General features: G+C 46.7%; 1 protein-coding gene across 1 annotated transcript in view; it reads left to right on the top strand.

Annotated features, from left to right (window-relative positions):
• The window catches only part of LOC110525067 (obscurin), a 54,672-nt gene that overhangs the window by 5,598 nt on the left and 29,998 nt on the right, over nucleotides 1-19,076 (top strand). Inside the window, exons 7-26 of the mRNA XM_036989306.1 lie at nucleotides 69-338; nucleotides 498-764; nucleotides 988-1,251; nucleotides 4,060-4,326; nucleotides 4,442-4,711; nucleotides 5,187-5,456; nucleotides 5,958-6,224; nucleotides 6,365-6,637; nucleotides 6,802-7,065; nucleotides 7,299-7,565; nucleotides 13,182-13,448; nucleotides 13,616-13,885; nucleotides 14,046-14,315; nucleotides 14,572-14,847; nucleotides 15,188-15,454; nucleotides 16,598-16,864; nucleotides 17,058-17,324; nucleotides 17,440-17,709; nucleotides 17,969-18,235; nucleotides 18,630-18,896. Of these exons, the coding sequence (XP_036845201.1) occupies nucleotides 69-338; nucleotides 498-764; nucleotides 988-1,251; nucleotides 4,060-4,326; nucleotides 4,442-4,711; nucleotides 5,187-5,456; nucleotides 5,958-6,224; nucleotides 6,365-6,637; nucleotides 6,802-7,065; nucleotides 7,299-7,565; nucleotides 13,182-13,448; nucleotides 13,616-13,885; nucleotides 14,046-14,315; nucleotides 14,572-14,847; nucleotides 15,188-15,454; nucleotides 16,598-16,864; nucleotides 17,058-17,324; nucleotides 17,440-17,709; nucleotides 17,969-18,235; nucleotides 18,630-18,896 (5,367 nt within the window). The remainder of the gene's footprint in view (nucleotides 1-68; nucleotides 339-497; nucleotides 765-987; nucleotides 1,252-4,059; nucleotides 4,327-4,441; nucleotides 4,712-5,186; nucleotides 5,457-5,957; nucleotides 6,225-6,364; nucleotides 6,638-6,801; nucleotides 7,066-7,298; nucleotides 7,566-13,181; nucleotides 13,449-13,615; nucleotides 13,886-14,045; nucleotides 14,316-14,571; nucleotides 14,848-15,187; nucleotides 15,455-16,597; nucleotides 16,865-17,057; nucleotides 17,325-17,439; nucleotides 17,710-17,968; nucleotides 18,236-18,629; nucleotides 18,897-19,076) is intronic.

Raw genomic sequence — 19,076 nt, forward strand, 5'->3', positions numbered from 1 at the left:
CTCTGCCATTTACTCTGTTTCTCTGGACGTGAAGATACTGATGGAGTGTGTGCTCCCTATGCGTGCAGAGCAGTCTATCAGCATAGTGCGGGGACTGAGGTCCCTGGAGGTGACGGAGCCCAGGGAGGCCTTGTTCCAGGTGGAGATCAGCCTGCGGGCGGGGAGACCCCCCAAGTGGACCCTGGATGGAGAGGTCCTGGTGGAGGGGCCTAAAGTGAGCATAGACCGGGAAGGGACCATGCACACCCTCTGCTTCAGCAGCACAGACAGCTCTATGACCGGCCCTGTGCAGTTCAACGCCGGGAAGAGCCGCTCTGCCGCACAGCTCACTGTGAAGGGTAAGGTGATTCATTGATTATCACTAAGTGAACGTTGGAACGAAACCCTGCTTACTGTTGACAGTGGCCTTCCAGGCTCTGGGCTAGATCACTGTATTGCTAGAGGTCTGTACAGGACAGTATTACGGTATATCATTATTAATCTCTGTATCTTCCCAGAGCGCCCTCTAAAGGTGGTCCAGCCCATGCCAGACGTGGAGGCTAAAGAGAACAGCTCGGTCACGCTGAGCTGTCAATTTGCCCCCTCCCCCAGGGTGGTACGCTGGTACAGGGGCCGCACCGCCCTGCAAACGTCCAGCAAGTACAGCATGAAGACGGAGAAGAGCCAGGCAGAGCTGACCATCCAGGGTCTCAAGGAGACCGACACCGGCCAGTACAGCTGCATGGCTGGAGGGTCAAAGAGCACGGCTAAGGTCACTGTGGAGGGTGAGGAAGATGTATAAAAGAGGAATACAAGTGTTTTTATTAGACAAAGCTTCAATGTTCAGATGCTTAATCATGGAAATTCATTGCAGCTTCATGCTTGATTTAGTCTTTATATACCTTCAAAGTACTGTATGCTGTGTTTAATCTACACCGTGTTGAACAGTAGATATTACCACAAACCAACCCTGACACCATGGATATGAGCTATTTATATTTGTTTCAGTGCGAAGGCTTAAGATCATAAGGCACCTGGAGCACGTAGAAGTGGAGGAGGATAGCAACGCCACATTCACCTGTGAGCTCAACTATGTGGTCGCCAATGTGCAGTGGCTCCTGAACGACAACCGTCTTAACGCCAACTCCGTCACCAGGATCCAAAACATGGGCACCATCCACAGCCTCACCATCAAAATGCTCCGCCCCCAGGATAGCAGAGTCACGTTCCAAGCCGGCCTGCTCACCGAGTCCACCTCCCTCAAGGTCAAAGGTGAGCCTTGTACAGTTGTCAATTATCACTTGTGAGCAGCCACTGCAAGAGAAATTGAGAAACTAGTGTAATGCTTGTGGTTGTACGTGTCCAGTCAGTACTGTCTTAGCCTTAAAGCACAGTGTCTGAAACTTACAGAGATCTAATTTGAAAATAAGGCAAATCTGCTAGACTTGATTTTGACTGAGACTTGAAGATGGTTGAATCTGATGTCCTTCAGGAAGGCTGTGGAGGTCATGACATTTTGTCAGCCGGTGATTGTCAAGCAAATTACTGCCAGTCTCACGGTAATTGACCGTTAATTAACATAAACACATTTAGCATCTCTTGGCTTCCACTCATAGCCTTCAAGCCACTGATGCAGACCTATAGAACATCTACATTTTAAAAAGTTGAATAAATCCATGTAATATCGCCTACACCAACACAATAAATCCATTATTTATTTTAGACAGGTCTAAAGAAGCATGACATGAAGAAAATGTAGTCTATTTCAGAAGAAGAGAATAGCACACTCTGAATTGTCCTTATATTAGGTCCTGATCTGGCTATTCCATATGGCTGTGGGCTACACAAGTTCATTTAGCAGACAAGATATGTTTAGAATTCCATGGCATTATTTTATATTATTTAATAGTGTGAAGAATACAATTGACCATAGCTGAATAAAATAGAACGGATATTTTCTTCAAATGATTTGAGGGACTGCACACATGCATTCTGTGTTGAGAGGTTAAAACAAAGAGACGGTCCTTCTATATGCTTCATTTAGATTGACTTACGTAACGTTAGTTGTGATACAAACATTGGGCTGTATGTTTTGATGTTTAATACATTCTAACGCTTCGAACACACCGACAGCGTCATTGCATTTTTGGTACACCAGAATTACATTCGTTTCCAATGAAACGCTGGGTTTGCCTTGCAGCATTGTGTTGCAGAGGCAGTTGCTGTTCGTTCGGTGTGGTGAATACGATGCGTCAAACTGTACGCGTAGGCGGCTTGACAGAAATGGTAGCAGAAGGGGAATGTTGAACGTTTGTTGCATACATATCCAGACGATGCTGTGTGTAATTTTGCGCAATGACGCTGTCGGTGTGTTTGAAGCGTGATGAGACTCTAATGATGATTGTATGAAGTTCTATGAAAGGCATGAGCTCTGCTTTGTTTTTTTGCACAGGCTGTACACACTTCATCAGTCTCTCATTCACAATTTGACAAGCACTTGATAATGCCTAGAATTTCCCGGCGGTATCCCCTTTGTGTGGCCGTAATGCACCCTAGAAAAATACATGCCTTTTGCAGCCAGTGACCTTTGTGCCCTTGGGCTGAATATAATAATTATAATCCCCTTCTCCCGGTTGCGTGCGTCCTTATCCAATTCCGAGGCACATATTGAAGATATTGAAAGAACTGTACACATTTACTTTTCATCAGCCAACAAGACGAGTCGGCCTAACAAACAGCAAAAGCACTAGCCTATGTGAATCTACTATCCCCCATAGTACAAAAGTTGACCTATTCTGTGCGATAAATAAATATTCCAAACATAGTCTGGGACAGTTGTGGGATGCGATAGATCCCAAAATAAGACCACCACTAGCATAGAAACAAATTAAGCACTGAGGCTGACACAACAGATCATAACGTTTAGCTGAAAATGTTGATAAACTATTAGGCTACTTCTTCACATAAGCGAAGCAATGCGCACATGGCAGTAGGATTTACGCGCAAATGTTCTATTAGCAGGTAAACACCATTCAAAAGTGAGATGCTATTAAGCATGAAATGCTTTTAAAATAAAGGTGCATTGTTATGGTGAAAATGAACTTTCCCAAATTTGAAACATGGTCCTGCATATGTATGCCAGTTAGGTTCTACACCTGTTGTAAAGCGGATGAATGTGCTTAATTTTTAGAAGTTATTTGGCCACTTTCGTTGTGATACGAACCTTATCAAAAACATATTGGCTTATGGGCTAGGCTACATGAGGTGTGCGACTATGTTATGTAAAAAGTCGCAGAAAATAGGCATGCGTTTCTTGCCTTACTGCACACAAGCTGGGAATCATTCACAAGTGATAGGCTAATATTGTCCCCATCAGACTATTGTTGATTTAATCTTGTCTTTACCATATACTAAATAATACATGTGTGACATTTGTTTTGATTTAGAATGGACCATTATCATGCACCTGTCTCAAGACAGGGGCAGCGGGAAAAAATGCACGTCATCTATGCACTTAAATAGCGAATGGGGGACACTTATCCCCTGGTTAATTTTCATGCCAGCCAGGTAGGCTATACTCCTGTTGAAAAGAGAAGCAATGTGCTTAATATTAGAAAAGTTGAGAAATAAATATAGTAGGCCTAGCCTATAGAAAGCTGATGGGATCCTCCTCTTTTAATAGAGCCCGCAGCTGCATAGCCTATAGAAATGTTGCGCAACATGACCTCATGGACTCTCATGAAGTGTTTGATTAGATTTTCGATACCATTTGCATTGATGTCAGAGTGATGAGAAGGACAATAGAGTGCTGAGTACCAGGGAGTTAGCAAGTTTGGGAGGCTACTAATGACCATCAGCAGCATCACAGCTTGGAGAAGCCTAATTACCATGACTAAACGGTCACGTGGAATTTGACTGCCATCATGACTCGTAACCGCCGGTGTGGAGATAATGCGGTCACTGTAACAGGCCTATCCTTCAGTAACTTTAGACAAGCAAGAGATATAAGAGCCACTGATGCTTGGAAGAATGTGAATGATTAGATCGGGAACTAATGTGTTTGTTTAATTTATTCTCCAGAAAAGCCAGCGGTGTTCCTGAGGTCTCTAGAAGACATGTCAGGGGAGGAGGAGGGGAAGGTGTGTCTGCAGTGCGAGACCTCTAAGGAAATGGTCACCCCCATCTGGAGGAAGGATGGTATGGTCCTGGCCAGCAGTGACAAACATGAGCTGCTCAAGTTTGGGAAGTCCTTAGCGCTCATCATCCACAGTCTGAGTAAGGATGATGCAGGCCACTATAGCTGTGACCTGGGCACCAGCCAGACCAAGGCCAAGGTCACTGTACATGGTATGTATGGTCCAGATCATCAACAAGGTCTGGTCCAAACAATTATTGGAACAGAAATGCCCATCTTATCGACTATCAATTGTCCATCTGATCTCACTGACATTTCCCACCACAGACCTTCACATCACCATTGCCCAGCGTATGAAGACGGCCTCTGTTCTGGAGGGCGAGAGCTGCAGTTTCGAGTGCGTCCTCTCTCATGATGTCATCGACGAGTCCTCCTGGACCCTGAACGGTCAACTTGTGGTCAGCAACAGCCGCATCCAGAGCGTAAACAAGGGCCGCAAGTACAAGATGACAATTAGAGATGCAACCTTGACTGACGCCGGGGACGTTGTCTTCTTCATCAAAGACCTCAGCTGCAGGACCATGCTATTTGTCAAAGGTGAGTGACTGGCTCTTGTCTGAAGCGTGTTTGTCTGAAATGTGTACTAACCTGTGTGTCATCCTGGCCAGTCGCACTATCCTTGATCTAACCTCTGTAAGAACATCAACAGGATGGTACTTAGGCTATACCGTATGTATTACTATGTAGAGTGTGTTTGTTCCTAAGGAGGGCCTATTGCAACATGTGGGTGTCCAGATTCAAGGCCTGTACATACAGATGTATGTGTCCCTAGAGAAAACCTGCTTTAATGTTATACTGTATGTGTTCCTAGAGAAAACCTGCTTTAATGTTATACTGTATGTGTCCCTAGAGAAAACCTGCTTTAATGTTATACTGTATGTGACCCTAGAGAAAACCTGCTTTAATGTTATACTGTATGTGACCCTAGAGAAAACCTGCTTTAATGTTATACTGTACGTGTCCTTAGAGAAAACCTGCTTTAATGTTATACTGTATGTCCTTCCTCCTAAAGAGAAGCCAGTGCATGTGTTCAGGGACATGACGAACGTCAAAGCCACCCCAGGGGAGGATGCTGAGCTGAGCTGTGAGATCACCAAGCCTGAGGCCTTCATACGCTGGCTGAAGAACGGCCATCAGATCAGGCACAGCCCCCCCAAGTACGAGATCAGTGTGGAGGACCACCTGGTACGGCTGGTGATCACAAACACCTGCATCAGAGACTCTGGAGAGTACTGCTGTGAGGCAGATGGAATTGCCACCCGGGCCAAGCTGGAGGTCAGAGGCAAGTACTGAGTAGTACTGCAGTATTACTGTGTAACGGTATAGTGTTGTTTAGCAATGTTGTGTATTCGTGTCAAATGCAAATTAATTGCGACTCGACTTTGACTCAGAGCCTCAAGACTCCGGACTCGACTTTGACTTGAGACTAATTACTTGTTTTGCTGCTTTTGTACCTAATCAGGTGTAGCCCACATGAAGTGCATTTAACCCCTCCCCCGCCTGCTCAGGTGCAGCCCACATTAAGTGTATTTAACCCCTCCCACACCTTCTCAGGTGTAGCACACAGGAAGTGTATTTAACCCCTCCCACAGCTGCTCAGGTGTAGCACACAGGAAGTGTATTTAACCCCTCCCACACCTGCTCAGGTGTAGCACACAATAAGTGTATTTAACCCCTTCACATACATGCTCAGGAGTAGCGCACAGGTAGTGTATTTAAACCCTCCCACACCTGCTCAGGTGTAGCACACAGGAAGTGTTTTTAACCCCTCCCACACCTACAGAGCTGCAGCACATGTTTGCACGTGAGCTGCGGGAGGCACAGGCTGAGGAGAAGAGCAAGGTGACGCTGGAGTGCGAGACGAGGTTGCCGGCCAAGAGGGTGACCTGGTTGAAGGGCATGGCGGTGCTCCGGGCGGGCAAGAAGTATGTGATGAAGCAGAAGGGCGTGGCCCTCTCCCTCACAATCAGCTGCCTGGAGAAGGGTGACACGGACGTGTACATCTGCGACGTTGGCACCATGCAGAGCCGGGCGCTACTGACCGTACATGGTAAGGCCATAGAAATAGAATGAATAGAACAACCAAGTCAACGTTCTGTTATAGGTTGGATTTTGACAGCCATATTGAGTGTACTCCTTTCTATACAGCTTGTGTATGTTTAATTTTAAACCCTTGCATGATCGGTGCAGGTCAGAAGGTGTTGATAATGGATGAGTTGGAGGACGTTGAGTGTCTGGAGAATGACACGGTGATGTTCAGGTGCCGTATCTGTCCCAGCGACTATGTTGGGGTCAAGTGGTACCTGGATGAGACCTTACTGTACATCAACAAGCTGAATGAGATCCAGGTGGTCCCGGGGGGATACCACAGTTTAACCTTCAAACAGTTGGCCCATAAAGACTCGGGGACCATCTCCTTCGAGGCAGGCGACAAGAGGTCCTACGCCTCATTGCTTGTTAGAGGTAACTTCAGCGTGAAGTTGTTTTGTTTTACAAACATCTAAAAACACTGTGCTATTACAACTATTCACAAAATGAAACTATGTCAATTATATGTGAATCCTTTTTGGCCAGCGTTTATGTATTTGACATGGTTGTCTATGTAATCTACCCTTCCTGTGGTAAAGAGAGACGTCCCACCATTACCAAAGCACTGGAGGACTGTGAGGCCATTGAGGGAGGCGGTTTGGTGCTGGTGTGTATCACCTCTAAGCCATGCCACATTCTGTGGTACAAAGATGGCTGCCTAATGTGGAGCTCCTCAAGGTACTACGTCAGTCGCTCAGGTAATGAGGCCAGGCTGACAATCAGGGAGGTCAGTAACAGCGATGCTGGGGTGTACGAGTGCAGCGCTGGATCGGTCAGCACCAAGGCCGTCGTCACTGTGAAAGGTAAGAAAAGGACCTCTGTTTAGAGATGTATTATGTGGTTGTTGTCCTTACTGTGCATTTGGCATCACATGTAAAGAAGTACTGTATTTGAGATGGTGGAATATGATCAAAATGTCTTCAAAAGAGAAAGAACAGGTTTTACTTCTTTACCAGTTTGCTTCAGCTATACCTTGCTTATTCTTGTCACACCACAATGTACATTAGGCTGTCATGAGTCCATCTTTTTGTTCCAGCCATCCCAGCTGAGTTCACCCAGCAGCTGCAGAGCATGGAGGTGAAGGAGGGGGAGGATGTAACCCTGTCCTGTCAGTTCTCCTTGCCGGGGGTTGCGTTCCACTGGAGGAGGGGCTTGGAGAACCTCAGGGCTGGAGAGAGGTACCTGATAAAGCAGAAGAAGTCCCTCATCTCTCTGACCATCACCGGCCCGAAACCAGAAGACTCAGGAGACTACACTTGTCAGTGTCGAGACCACAGAACCACAGCCACCCTCACAGTCCACGGTAAAAATACATTCCTGCTTTTCATTTCAATTCCCGCGATGCATCATGTGGAGTAACATTAGTTCCAACAGAAATTAAATGAATTCAATAAATACAATGTTGTATTATCACTAGTGCTATCAGAGTTAATCATATAACTCAAGTTAACTTTTTATAATTTTAGTGCACAACTGTATTTTTATTGTGAAAAACTACGTTGTCTGAGAAGGTTCAAAATACACAATAAATACAGCTAAAAACAAAGTGATTTTAAAACAACTTGACATTGAGGTTTAACAAAGTGTGCATTATCAATTTACCTGATTTTGCGACCCGTTACTTTGGACAAAATCAAGACATCAATGTTTGTGTAATGCTTTTTGTATTCAATTCTTAAATTACAGCAATATTTGAACCAATTCTGAATTTGCTAGGAACTCAATTACATTTGATTTATCGCTTGACATCCCTAATTATCACACCAATAAATGAAAGATAATCTATCTGAACATGAATGGAAACATTTTCTATTTTCATTCAGTCGTCATGCCTGTTGGTGGTTAATTAAATGGAATGACAAAATGTAGATTTCGGCCTAAATAGACATACCCAAAATGAACTGCTATTCATGTGTAATTACATGATTCTGACATGCTAAAACGTGGTATATTTGGAAAAAAAGACATCTGGGAGATGAGGAAGTTATCAGAAGATCGATATGAGTTACATAGTTCAGAAAACACAAGATCAAGCACACACAAAATAAGTTATTATTTATTTTGAAAGTCATCTTTCATTGACAAGCTATAAGTCAATTATTGATGAGTAGAGCTGGAAACAGATGGCTTCCAATATGTGAACAATATCAGAAATAAATGGGATTGATAGACCTAACAACTACAAATGGACAGATATTTTAGTAAGTGGTGTCAGGTGTGGTCACGGGACGTTTCCAAGTGTCCCTAAACCTCTTGGTCTGTGAATTAGATCATTCCAGTGATATTGTATATTTGCCAACCTAAATGCTATTTGTTCAGTATAAAAACACAATTGATTACCATATCAACCTCACTCAAACATTATGGTGGTGTTATGGGTTATCCAGTGTGTCCTTTCAACCTTTCCAAAATGTCAGAATGTGGTAATTGCACTGTTTTTAAAAACTGGATGTTAAAAGGTTCTAGGCCTTGCTTTGTTCCATCAGGGTCAACTGCATATCCCTGGAAAGCTTCTCATTGGCTACAAGACTGTCAAGATGCCATAGTAGCCAATCCCCTGTGTAATGGATGCCTAAGCAGGCAACATCATATTTTTGATGCACAAAGATAGTGTCACTCCGTGGACATTCAATGTTGACATTAAATACATCAGATAACATTGGCAACAGGCTAGATTTGTTCCTACCAACCTAAGGATTAATTTGATACCACCCCATGTAGCTATAAATACTGACCAAATCGAAGCTTACCATGTAAGATGTTTGGTGAAAACGTTGTGTAAAATAAATATTTTGACTCTCGGGGCTGGTGATCAATAACGGTAGGTCACAGACAGACAAATAAGACATCCTCATGATCTGTGGAGTCACAGCTTTTGTAACGGTTTTCTTGATGAGAAGGAGAGTCGGACCAAAATGCGGCGTGTCTATTGCAATCCATGTTTAATGAAGTAACACACTAAACACAAACACTACCAAAACAATAAACTTAACGAAAACCGAAACAGCCTATACTTGTGTAACCTAACAAAGAACAATGACATCAGGACACTAAGGACAATCACCCACGACAAACTCAAAGAATATGGCTGCCTAAATATGGTTCCCAATCAGAGACAACGATAAACACCTGCCTCTGATTGAGAACCACTTCAGACAGCCATAGACTTAGCTAGAACACCCCACTAGCTACAATCCCCATACATACACACCACATACAAAAACCCATGCCACACCCTGGCCTGACCAAATAAATAAAGATAAACACAAAATACTTTGACCAGGGTGTGACAGAACCCCCCCCCCCTAAGGTGCGGACTCCCGAACACACCTCAAAACAATAGGGAGGGTCCGGGTGGGCGTCTGTCCATGGTGGCGGCTCCGGCGCGGGACGTGGACCCCACTCAATCAATGTCTTAGTCCCTTCTCCTCGCGTCCCTGGATAGTCCACCCTCGCCGCCGACCATGGCCTAGTAGTCCTCACCCAGAACCCCACTGGACTGAGGAGCAGATCGGGACTGAGGGGCAGCTCGGGACTGAGGCAGCTCGGGACTGAGGGGAAGCTCAGGAGTGAGAGGAAGCTCAGGAGTGAGAGGAAGCTCAGGAGTGAGAGGAAGCTCAGGCAGGTTGATGAATCTACCAGATCCTGGCTGGCGGGTGGTTTCGGCAGATCCTGGCTGACTGGCAGATCCTGGCTGACTGGCAGATCTGGAAGAGTCTGGTCGACTGGCAGATCTGGAAGAGTCTGGTCGACTGGCAGATCTGGAAGAGTCTGGTCGACTGGCAGATCTGGAAGAGTCTGGTCGACTGGCAGATCTGGAAGAGTCTGGTCGACTGGCAGATCTGGAAGAGTCTGGTCGACTGGCAGATCTGGAAGAGTCTGGTCGACTGGCAGATCTGGAAGAGTCTGGTCGACTGGCAGATCTGGAAGAGTCTGGTCGACTGGCAGATCTGGAAGAGTCTGGTCGACTGGCAGATCTGGAAGAGTCTGGTCGACTGGCAGATCTGGAAGAGTCTGGTCGACTGGCAGATCTGGAAGAGTCTGGTCGACTGGCAGATCTGGAAGAGTCTGGTCGACTGGCAGATCTGGAAGAGTCTGGTCGACTGGCAGATCTGGAAGAGTCTGGTCGACTGGCAGATCTGGAAGAGTCTGGTCGACTGGCAGATCTGGAAGAGTCTGGTCGACTGGCAGATCTGGAAGAGTCTGGTCGACTGGCAGATCTGGAAGAGTCTGGTCGACTGGCAGATCTGGGAGAGTCTGGTCGACTGGCAGATCTGGAAGAGTCTGGTCGACTGGCAGATCTGGGAGAGTCTGGTTGACTGGCAGATCTGGCTGCTCCATGCTGACTGGCTGCTCCATGCTGACTGGCAGCTCTGGCTGCTCCATGCTGACTGGCTGCTCCATGCTGACTGGCTGCTCCATGCTGACTGGCAGCTCCATGCTGACTGGCAGCTCCATGCTGACTGGCAGCTCTGGCTGCTCCATGCTGACTGGCTGCTCTGGCTGCTCCATGCTGACTGGCTGCTCCATGCTGACTGGCTGCTCCATGCTGACTGGCAGCCCTGGCTGCTCCATGCTGACTGGCGGCCCTGGCTGCTCCATGCTGACTGGCGGCCCTGGCTGCTCCATGCTGACTGGCGGCCCTGGCTGCTCCATGCTGACTGGCGGCCCTGGCTGCTCCATGCTGACTGGCGGCCCTGGCTGCTCCATGCTGACTGGCGGCCCTGGCTGCTCCATGCTGACTGGCGGCCCTGGCTGCTCCATGCTGACTGGCGGCCCTGGCTGCTCCATGCTAACTGGCAGCTCTGGCGGCTCCTTGCAGACTGGCAGCTCTGGCGGCTCCTTGCAGACTGGCAGCTCTGGCGGCTCCTTGCAGACTGGCAGCTCTGGCGGCTCCTTGCAGACTGGCAGCTCTGGCGGCTCCTTGCAGACTGGCAGCTCTGGCGGCTCCTTGCAGACTGGCAGCTCCTTGCAGACTGGCAGCTCTATGCAGACTGGCAGCTCCTTGCAGACTGACAGCTCCTTGCTAACTGGCAGCTCTATGCTAACTGGCAGCTCTATGCTAACTGGCAGCTCTATGCTAACTGGCAGCTCTATGCTAACTGGCAGTTCTGAACAGGCGGGAGACTCCGGCAGCGCTGTAGAGAAGGAAGGCTCTAACAGCGCTAAACAGGCGGGAGACTCCGACAGCGCTGGAGAGGAGGAGGGCTCCGACAGCGCTGGACAGGCGAGGCGCACTGTAGGCCTGATGCGTGGTGCTGGCACTGGTGGTACTGGGCCGAGGACACACACAGGAAGCCTGGTGCGGGGAGCTGCTACCGGAGGGCTGGGGTGTGGAGGTGGTACTGGAAAAACCGGACCGTGCAGGCGCACTGGAGCTCTTGAGCACCGAGCCTGCCCAACCTTACCTGGTTGAATGCTCACGGTCGCCCTGCCAGTGCGGCGAGGTGGAATAGCCCGCACTGGGCTATGCAGGCGAACCGGAGACACCGAGAGCAAGGCTGGTGCCATGTAAGCCGGCCCAAGGAGACGCACTGGGGACCAGCTGCGTAGAGCCGGCTTCATGGCATTAGGCTCGACGCTCAATCTAGCCCGGCTGACACGTGGAGCTGGAATATACCGCACCGGGCTATGCACCCGCACTGGAGACACCGTGCGCACCACTGCATAACACGGTGCCTGTCCGGTCTCTCTAGCCCCCCGGTAAGCACAGGGAGTCTGCCCAGGTCTTCTACCTGGCGTAGCCATACTCCCTGTTAGCCCCCCCCCCCCAAGAAATTTTTGGGGCTGCCTCTCAGGGTTCCATCCGCTACGTCGAGCTGCCTCCTCATATCTGCGCCTCTCAGCTTTCGCAGCCTCCAGTTCTTCCTTGGGGCGGCAATATTCTCCAGGCTGAGCCCAGGGTCCTTTACCGTCCAGTTCTTCCTCCCATGTCCATTTCTCCAGGTGGTGCAGCCTCTCCCACTGCAGCTGCTGCTGCTCCTGCTGCTGCTGCCTCTGTTCCTTCTCCTGCTGCACCTTGGTGCGGCTACACTCCTCTGGTTTAGCCCAGGGTCCTCTCCCGTCGAGGATTTCCTCCCATGTCCAGAAATCCTTATTGCGCATCTCCTCGCTCTGCTCCTGCCTGTTGACACGCTGCTTGGTCCTTTTGTGGTGGGTGATTCTGTAACGGTTTTCTTGATGAGAAGGAGAGTCGGACCAAAATGCGGCGTGTCTATTGCAATCCATGTTTAATGAAGTAACACACTAAACACAAACACTACCAAAACAATAAACTTAACGAAAACCGAAACAGCCTATACTTGTGTAACCTAACAAAGAACAATGACATCAGGACACTAAGGACAATCACCCACGACAAACTCAAAGAATATGGCTGCCTAAATATGGTTCCCAATCAGAGACAACGATAAACACCTGCCTCTGATTGAGAACCACTTCAGACAGCCATAGACTTAGCTAGAACACCCCACTAGCTACAATCCCCATACATACACACCACATACAAAAACCCATGCCACACCCTGGCCTGACCAAATAAATAAAGATAAACACAAAATACTTTGACCAGGGTGTGACAGCTTTCAGTGTGTATCAACGTGTTCCGTGTTTATTTTGTTTAAGTTTCACAACGCTAACCGGAATGTAGGTAGCAGCCATCTTGAAATGAGGTCATCGGCTTGCCCTGACCTTATAAATTTGTATGCGGTAGTATATGGTAGTATGTCACCAAATATTTGAAGGCATCAATCAATAGCCAAGACACTTAGCTTTCCACAGACACCCTGCTTTTGTAGATAGGGGCTACCGTTCTCACACTAGACTGAACTGAATAAAACAAAATCTAATAGGGTCCCCAAATATGGGGACTTTACATTTAAGAGGTTTTAATACTAAAACATGTGTATTTACTCATCAGCTATCCCCATATCCTTCAAACAACAGTTGAAGAATGTTCAGGCTGAGGAAGGCAACAGTTTCACGTTGCGCTGTGAGCTCTCTAAACCAGGAGTCCCTGTAGAGTGGAAGAAAGGAGAGGAGCTGGTGAGGCATGGAAGGAAGTTTCAGATAAGGAAGAGGGAGACCATATCGGAGCTTCAGATATGGAAAGCTGTGCCAGAAGACAGTGGAGTCTACAGCTGCCAGTGTGCAGACCAAAAGACCACGGCCACCGTCAAAATCAGCGGTAAGAAGTTCCTCAGCCTTATTATGTTTTCCTGTACAGCTACAGCTAATCTTTCTTGAAGTGACATTTTATACATTTGCATTTTTGTCATTTACATGAAGGCCAAAATACATTACAATGTATACTATTCTCATTAAATTATATTAAAATTTTCCATGTTTCTTCAGCCCTGCCCATTACCTTCAAAAAAAAGCTGAGGAACGCACAGGTTGAGGAGGGGAACAATTTGGTGTTACACTGTGAGCTCTCTAAACCAGGAGTCCCTGTAGAATGGATGATGGGAGGAGAGGAGCTGCTGAACAACGGAGAGAAGTTTCAGATAAAGCAGAGAGAGTTGGTGAATGAACTGAAGATTCTGGATGCGAAACCTGAAGACAGTAATATCTACACCTGCGTTTGTGGCAATGTGGAGACCACAGCCGGTGTTACTGTCACGGGTAAAGGATTGGAGATCATTTAGAAAATATGTAAATTCACATTGAATTTTATATAAAATGTGAAAAATGTTTTATGCAGTATACATCAGCATCAAATTACAATCCTTTCTATAAGTGAATAGACGACGTCCATGTTTCTCAGTTCTGTGGTTTCTTTCAGCAATTCCAATCACTTTCAAGCAAAAGCTGAGGAATCTGCAGACTGAGGAAGGGATCACCATCAGCTTGCACTGTGAGCTGTCTAAATCAGGGGTCCCTGTGGAGTGGAGGCTGGGAGGACAGATGATACTGCAAAATGGAGACAAGTATCAGATGAAGCAGAGAGGTTTGGCACTGGAGCTCATCATCAGGGAGGCTCTGCCTGAGGACAGTGGAGTCTACAGCTGTGTGTGTCGAGATCAGAAGACAAAGGCCACAGTCAAAGTCCTTGGTAGGGGCAATAACGCTTTGTGCTCTAATGAAACAATTGTCACTGGTGCTCATCGCACATAAACTTGGTTAAGTGTTCCATGACTGACTTAACTTGAGCCCTTAGCTCCAGTGTAGGTTTAATTCATTGTCCTTCATCTTATCTGGTGAAGGGTAAAGGTTTCTCAAGGCTGTTCTAGATTTCACTGTGTTCAGTGTTCATTCTTTGATGAAATATCCTATTTTCGCTGACTTCCTATCTCTCTTGGTTCCCTCAGCTGTTCCCGCCACCTTCAGAGTGGGTTTGAAGAACCAGGATGCCCCAGAGAAGGGCAACGTGACCCTGCGCTGTGAGCTGTCTAAGTCTGGCGTCCCGGTGGAGTGGTGGAGGGGGGAGACAGAACTGTCCCAGGACCTGTCAGGGGGAAAGTACCAGATCAAAGTGGAGGGGAGGATCGCTGAGATGACCATTACCAACGTGCAACCGGAGGACATAGGAAAATACAGCTGTGTCACTGGAGACCAGAAGACCACCGCTGTAGTTAAAGTGCAAGGTAAGCAACATTTGATCTATATCAACGAGAAAAATATATATACAAATTAAAATCCTTGATGGGGGGGAGGTTGTTGGACTCAATTTTTTGATATATTTTTTTTAATTACGTTTTGACAGCGAGGAATTTTTTTTAAAAATCAGTGCGGCCTTCCAGACCTTATTGAAAACGGAATGCGGCCCCCTGGGGCAAAATGATTTTGACACCATCCTTAATACATTTACTTATTTAGAGGTGGACAGGTTGAGTGACTCCTGCTTTGAGACCAGACACAGATAGTGAGTTTGATTTTATACTTCTTGCGGTCATACAATATGAATCAATGTTAATGTTTCCACAGCTCTCCCTGTGACGTTCAAGCGCCAGCTCCAGAACGCGATGATCAAAGAGGGGGACAGTGGGGAGTTCTGGTGTGAGCTCTCCAAGCCTGGAGCCCCAGTGGACTGGAGGAAGGGGAGAGTCATCCTGAAGTCTGGAGACAAATATGAGATGAAGCAGGAGGGACGCATCACTAAACTGCTCATCCATAACGTGGAGGAGAGTGACGCTGGGAAATACACCTGCAAGACTAAAGACACCCAGTCTACTGCTGAGCTGACCGTGATGGGTGAGTCAGACCAAAATGAACACGATTAGACTTTATATTGTAACTTATGATGAAAATGTATTTGTGATACTGTATATCCAGGTGCATCTCCAGTCCAGTGTGTATCAGGCAAGGAAGAGCACATCAGAGGAGGCTGGTGGGAGGAGCATTCGGAGGACGGGTTTATTGTAATGACTGGAATGGAATCAACGGAACTGAGTCAAACACGTTGTTTCCATGTGTTTGGTGCCATTATATTGATTCCATTCCAGCCATTACAATGAAACCGTCCTCTTTTAGCTCCTCCCACCAGTCTCCTTTGGATCACATACAGTACATATTCCTGTGAAACTATGTGTGCTCAGCATATTCCTGAAAATATTCCATATTCTTTTGTATCTTGTTACCCTATTACTTGCTTATGGTTGGCAATACTCCAATCGAAAGGGTCTTGAAACCACTGTGCTCAGAATGAGTCCTCAGATCAGTTTTACTGCAAGTTTGTCGCTGGTTACTGAATGCATCTAAGCTTTGTTGCATGCAGAAAAGATGGATCACTGTGGCCTATATCGTCTTGCAGTTGCGTCTGGGGCACAAAACCTACAATCAGAAGGTACGCTACATGACCAAAAGTATGTGGACACCTGCTCAAAGCAAATGTCATTGTAAAATCCTGGGCATTCATGTGGGGTCCCCCCCTTTGCTGCTATAACAGCCTCCACTCTTCTGGGAAGGCTTTCCACTAGATGTGGTAACATTGCTGCTGGGACTTGCTTCCATTCAGCCACAGGAGCATTAGTGAGGTCGGGCACTGATGTTGGGCGATTAGGCCTGGCTCGCAGTTAAAGTTCCAATTCATCCCAAAGGTGTTCGATGGGGCTGAGGTCAGGGCTCTGTGCCTGTAGCAATGTGCCTGAGAATGAATAACATTGTTTTAAAGTGCTGTCTGACAGTAAAAGAACGATCTTGGCGCTGCATCAAAAAGCTGTGTTTTGTCATTGTTGAACATTATGTCAGAGTTCACTGAACCCCAGGGACACACTCAGGATTATTGGATTCTCTCGGTGACAGAAGCACAAGCATAAAGCATGAAATGGACTAGCCCGTTCTCCTTACCACATTTAGCGTTTACCACCACTAACTACTGTTCCTTGTTTTCCTCAGGCCTACCCCCCACTTTCAAAGAACAGCTGAGGAACATGGCAGTTGAGGAGGGTAAGACTGTGACACTACGCTGTGAGCTGTCTAAACCTGCAGGGTCAGTTGTGTGGAAGAGGGGTGCAGAGCTGTTGAAGAATGTAGACAAGTACCAGATGAGGAAGAAAGATTTACTGGTGGAATTGAAGATTATCGATGCGAATCTGGAAGACAGTGGGGTTTACGCCTGTATTTGTGGTGAACAAAAGACTACAGCCACTGTTACAATAAATGGTGGGTACATTTTGGTTATATTTTGGTTATAGTTTGGAAATGTTGGAGAAAGCTTGAATATTGCATTTGGCAAATAGGTTGTATGTTTCAATAGTAAGAAACAAATGTGTTTTCAACTCCAGTTGTTTTTAATAAATAAGGGAAATATAGGTTTCAGAAAGGTTTGACAGCCCTCTACTACGGTGTCTTTCAGTTCGCCCCGTCACATTTATAGAAGAGCTGAGAAACGTTCAGGTTGAGGAGGGCAACAATGTGACGTTGCGCTGCGAGCTCTCTAAACCAGGGATGCTGGTAGAATGGATGAGAGGAACAGATCTGCTGCAGAACGGAGAGAAGTACCAGATGAAGCAGAAAAATGCAACGTTGGAGCTGATCATCAGGAAAACCTTACCTGAAGACAGTGGAGTCTACAGCTGCTTGTTGGAAGACCAGAAAACATTTGCCACCATCAGTATCACTGGTAGGGGAAACGCTGTTGAATAATATGTGCATAGTCTTGACATTTTAAACTTGCTGTGTACCACACAATCCTAGAAGCTGTTGATCTCACAGTATGTGTTTCTATCATTGTTCAGCCGTCCCAGTCACTTTCAAGCAGAAACTAAAGAACCAAGAGGCTCCGGAGGAGGGTAACGTGACGTTGCGCTGCGAGCTGTCTAAATCAGGAGTCTCTGTGGAATGGCTGAAGGGAGAGGAGCTACTGAGGGAAGGGAAGAGGTACCAGATGAAACAGGAGGGGAGGACTGCTGAGATGGTCATCAGGAACGTGGTGCTGCAGGACGCTGGGGAGTATAGCTGTGTCACCGCCTGCAATGTCAGGACAGCAGCTGACATCAAAGTTAGGGGTATGGTCTTTGCAAATGTTTACTACATGCTAATACATTGATATACTGTTTATTCTTCTAAGGTTGTTGGCAAGTGTGTTATTCTGAAAATGTAAATATTTTTGAATATAATTTCTGGATTGTGCGTTGGATGACACCAAGTACATTTTCCACAAGGGGGCATGGGGGATACACATGAGATGAATCTGTCAGAGGATGTGTAGAAATCAAAGCAGTTTAGCCAGATAACGTCTCAGTCTTAAATACATATTCTTCTCAGCCCTCCCTGTAACATTCACACAAGAGGTCCAGAACGCGATGATCAAAGAGGGGGAGAGTGGGGAGTTCTGGTGTGAGCTCTCCAAGCCTGGAGCCCCAGTGGACTGGAGGAAGGGGAGAGTCATCCTGAAGTCTGGAGACAAATATGAGATGAAGCAAGAGGGACGCATCACTAAACTGCTCATCCATAACGTGGAGGAGAGTGACGCTGGGAAATACACCTGCAAGACTAAAGACAACCAGTCAACTGCTGAGCTGACCGTGAAGGGTGAGTCAGACTGAGGATAGTACTACCCTTTGTATAACATTTGTTTCGTCCCAGTTGTTGTATTCAACAACAATAGAGTATCAGCGACGTAAATACCAGCGACGTAAATACCAGCGACGTAAATACCAGCGACGTAAATACCAGCGACGTAAATACCAGCGACGTAAATACCAGCGACGTAAATACCAGCGACGTAAATACCAGCGACGTAAATACCAGCAACGTAAATACCAGAGACGTAAATACCAGAGACGTAAATACCAGAGACGTGTTATAACATGCCTGATATTTCATGGATTCATGCAATCCCTCGTTTTATACTTTTCCACTATAGGGACTTTAATTTGTATATGTTTGTATATGAGTCGACAAGTTACTTGTTTGCTGTCCCCAGCGCCTCCCATCACGTTCAAGGTGAAGTTGAAGAACCAGGAAGTCGAGGAGGAGAACAGTGTGACGTTATTCTGCGAGCTCTCTAAACCAGGACTGCCCGCAGAGTGGAGGAAGGGGGAGGAGCTGCTGAAGAATGGAGTGAGGTACCAGATAAGGAAGAGAGAGGCAACGATGGAACTGACCATCAGGAAAGCAGTGCTCGAGGACACCGGATTCTACAGCTGTGTTTACGCAGAAGCCAAAACCTCGGCCACTGTCAACATCACTGGTAAGAGGAGATGCTATTGGTTTCTTAAGGGGGTTGTGTAGTTTATTATAGTAAACACAGCAATAAGTGAAGGTAATTTAGGAGGATGGGCACCCTCTGTTCAGCCTGGTTTCTGTTAAAGGGATATTTTACTCAAAAACGATCTGCTTATTTTTGCTGCTCTGTACTGAAAGTGCTCTA

This window comes from Oncorhynchus mykiss, chromosome 1 (genome assembly GCF_013265735.2).
Source record: "Oncorhynchus mykiss isolate Arlee chromosome 1, USDA_OmykA_1.1, whole genome shotgun sequence".
NCBI classification, from domain to species: domain Eukaryota; kingdom Metazoa; phylum Chordata; class Actinopteri; order Salmoniformes; family Salmonidae; genus Oncorhynchus; species Oncorhynchus mykiss.